Genomic DNA, 3,626 nt, shown 5'->3' on the forward strand with positions numbered 1-3,626 from the left:
ATATATATATAGTTTTGCTGCTGCTCTACACGAATATATATATATATATATAGTTTTGCTGCTGCTCTACACGACACAAAGCTAAAGTTTGATGAGCTCAGCTCAGCTCGCACAGTTTGTAGCAAAAACTTACCAATTATCGTGGCGAAAACTGTGAAGCTTCGCGGAAAAGAGTCCTGCCTTTCAGTCTGCTGCCCCAGCTTTGGCATGTAAAGTAAAAAATAAAAAAAAACAGGCGAAGATACAATAACAAGAACAACAGCTCTCGTTAAGAAGTAATCCAAAACAGTCGAATATCCTCAGCAGCTCCTCGAGGAAAAGTCTTTGTGTTCCAGCGCGCGACCTGACCTCACGCGCCGACAGGAACGTGCCCGGCGTCTTTTCTCGGCGATAATAGCGTAGCCGGGAAGGTGAGTCTCCCTCTTTAACCGGCTCCCGTCTATGGGTGGAGAGTAGTGTTCTTGTTGTGTCAACTTGTGATTTAAGGTGGCGTCGCTTCCCCCCTCCTCCTCCTGCTGCTGCCACCTCCAATAAAAGCCGCGGCGTCGCCGGGAAAGGAACGCACGCACACACGAATCCCGCAAAGAGGCTACCCAGAGTTGGTGGAAAGACGAGCCGGTGCTGACAGGACCTTTAATCACCCCCAGAGACACTGATAGGTCAAAATTTACTGACCTGCCACCTTAACAAGAACTCAATGAAAAGAATGTCTTCCTGTCAGGGATGTTGCCAGGTGTTTTTTTTTTTTTTTTTTTTTTTCATGACATAAAAATGTCGCCTGGCAACCAGGCAGGTAAACAGGCTCCCTGGATACTGGCCCTGTTCACACAGGTAAACAAAAACTCTGCTGACATATTTCCCSAGTGTTACCTAACAAACAAACACATGTACAATTTATACCTGGATAACATCTAATTGTTTGTACAGATGTTTACTATTTATACTATTGAGCCTATTTTTCATAATATATGCCAACAAGTCTTTTTACCTGGTTAGTGTTATTGGTGTGGTGCTTCTAAACCAGGGGTTCTCAAACGTTTTGTGTCTGGGGACCCCTTACAAGGGTGTAAAAGCTCCAGGGACCCCCTTATAAACCACATGCTATTTTAAAAACAGTTTACTGTCATTTTACCTTCTAAATAGCATGGGAATATTGTGTTTTGTTTGGTTTAGTGTGTTTGTTTTACTACTGCATTGTTTCCCATATGCATTTTTTTAAATAAAAATCAAATGAACAATTAATTGAAAAGTTTTGATAGGAATGCACGATATACAGTATCAACATTCATATCAGTATCGGCTGATATTGGTCATTTTTTAGAATATCGGTATCGGCCCGATATGTAAAACTGGGCCGATATTAACATCAGACATTAGTTTCCCACTTTTTATCTTTGTGTTTCTGTTTTGGGAGGGGAGATGGTTGGTTGAGCAATATCTGTTTGATCAAGATGGTGATATTTATGCTGCGTAGCCAGGAATAACTGAAGTAYGGAGCCATGTCAGAGGTCTGGTTGTTTATTTACYGTATCAAGAAAAGACCCAAGTATGTTTGTGCATATATGTATAATATAAATTGTTTGTTTGTGTAATATCGGTAAAAATCGTTATCGACCATAATAGCATTAATTATATCGGACATCGATATCAGCTGAAATTTTATTATCAGTGCATCCCTAATTTTTGAGGACCCCKCAAGACACGGCTCGCGGACCCCCCTGAGGTGTTTGAGAACCTCTGTTCTAAACTAGCTTGTAAGATCAGTTTATTGAATTTTAGAAAGTCTAATTTAAATAATTTATCAGGGATATTTCTTGGGTAGCACAGACGTCACGGTTCCAGCGAGAGAAGTTTACTTTCAGATATAATTGCATGCATTCAGGTTATTTGTCCGTACAAATGAATTACATAAACTGTATCCAACAACAAAGTGTGGCTTGTCAGCTGCCAGGGCGTGGTGAGTTAGGAGGCAGGGACGCAGACTGAACAACTGGCAGAACAAACATAAAGAATTTATTCAGAAAATAAGCTGACAAAGAAGCAAAACAAGACACAAAGAGCACCAAGGAACCAGGTGGGAGAACAAACAACAGGACCCTGATGAGAACGTGAGAACCAGATGTTTTAGGCTGGGAGGAGGGAAGACTGGAAGCAGGTGAGGATGGCCAATTCAGGGCAGGAATGATTGAGGAAAAATGTCTGATAACACAGGAAGACACTGGTAAACAAATTAAACACAAGATGTTGCTGAATAAACAAGGAGCCAACCAAAGGGAGGAACAACATGAGAAAATGAACTAAATCAGCACTGGACAGTTAGAGACTGAAGTTCTGTGCAGATGTTTCTAACTTTCACTGTTGTACAAAATGGACTAAATGATATTGGCTTTCAAATAGGGTGGCATGATAAAGAAAAGCACCAGCTCCCTGTGACACTGACAGGATGTAGGGCAGGGRTGTCAAACTCATTCTCACAAGGGTCCCTGGAGCAAAGCACCCCAAGGACTCGTTGTCATTAACTTTGGCGTTTCATATTTAACTTTGACTAAGAACGTGAAACGTTCCTCGTCTACAGCTGAACACCACTAACAGCCAATAATTAAGCTCTATGTGGGTTTTCTTGCATAGAAACAGCGTTTTAACATGTCTTTGTATAAACACTGAAAAACCACAAAGCGTGAAACAAATAACACAGAAATACTTCTAAAAGTAAGAGAGTTTTACACACTGTGGAGTTGTAATAAGCAGCCGCCTTCTTGAATTCTGAACTCTTCCACTTTCCGATGCTTAAATGTACGCAGTTCAAATGTACAACTTATAAGGGGGAAAGTCCAAATTCCCAGTATAGCTGGGTTGCAGCAAAAGTAGCCAGCCAAAATGCAGTGAAATGGAGATTTTGCCAGGCGAATCTCACCGGCTACTTTCTGTGCACCTCTATCTAGTTGCCGTCATTTTGTGGGTAAACTAATCGACACGCATTATGGGAGYTGTACTTTACTGTCAATGRTYGCTTTAAGGCAGCTCATTTTAAGATATTAYTATTTAAAGCTCTTGCGGGCCACACAAAATGCTGTGGCAGGCCACATTAAGCCCACGGGCCTTGACTTTGACACATGTGACGTAGGGGGATAAATGATTAGACTTGAATGTAAAGTTAGCTTCCAAGTCAAGAGGTAGTAATTGAAGTTTTTGTTTATATGACACAGCTATTTKCTATATCCCAAGTACGTGTTATTTCATGAAAGGTTGAAATGGAAGCAAAGACAGACTGTTTCAACACTGTTTACCTTCATGCATTTCATAACTGTGATTATTCCTGCATAGGGTTCAGCTCAGGGACAAAGGACTTGCTGTTGTGCAACATGTGACAGAAGAAAAGGGCCTGACTCTGCCCCAAAATGCCAACATTGAAGCAGCTCAGAACTGTTCTTCCCTCGCTGCCCGCAGGACCAGCACAGACTGTCTGTCTGATAACAGAACCACACTCCTCCCATCTTTGCAGGGGACACTGTGCCCCACCGGCATGTTATCACCCTGCCTGAGAACTGAATCATCCTCCTGTGTGTGTGTGTGTGTGTGTGTGTGTGTGTGTGTGTGTGTGTGTGTGTGTGTGTGTGTGTGTGTGT

At 42.0% G+C, this 3,626-nt stretch overlaps 1 protein-coding gene across 1 annotated transcript in view; it reads right to left on the reverse strand.

The window, feature by feature from the left end:
* The window catches only part of midn (midnolin), a 26,696-nt gene extending 26,201 nt beyond the window's left edge, over positions 1-495 (reverse strand). Inside the window, exon 1 of the mRNA XM_014004558.1 lies at positions 134-495. Coding sequence (XP_013860012.1) covers positions 134-209 — 76 coding nt within the window. The 5' untranslated portion in view covers positions 210-495. The remainder of the gene's footprint in view (positions 1-133) is intronic.
* Positions 496-3,626: the final 3,131 nt, after the last annotated feature.

Source organism: Austrofundulus limnaeus, unplaced genomic scaffold, assembly GCF_001266775.1.
Source record: "Austrofundulus limnaeus strain Quisiro unplaced genomic scaffold, Austrofundulus_limnaeus-1.0 Scaffold25, whole genome shotgun sequence".
In the NCBI taxonomy this organism is placed as follows: domain Eukaryota; kingdom Metazoa; phylum Chordata; class Actinopteri; order Cyprinodontiformes; family Rivulidae; genus Austrofundulus; species Austrofundulus limnaeus.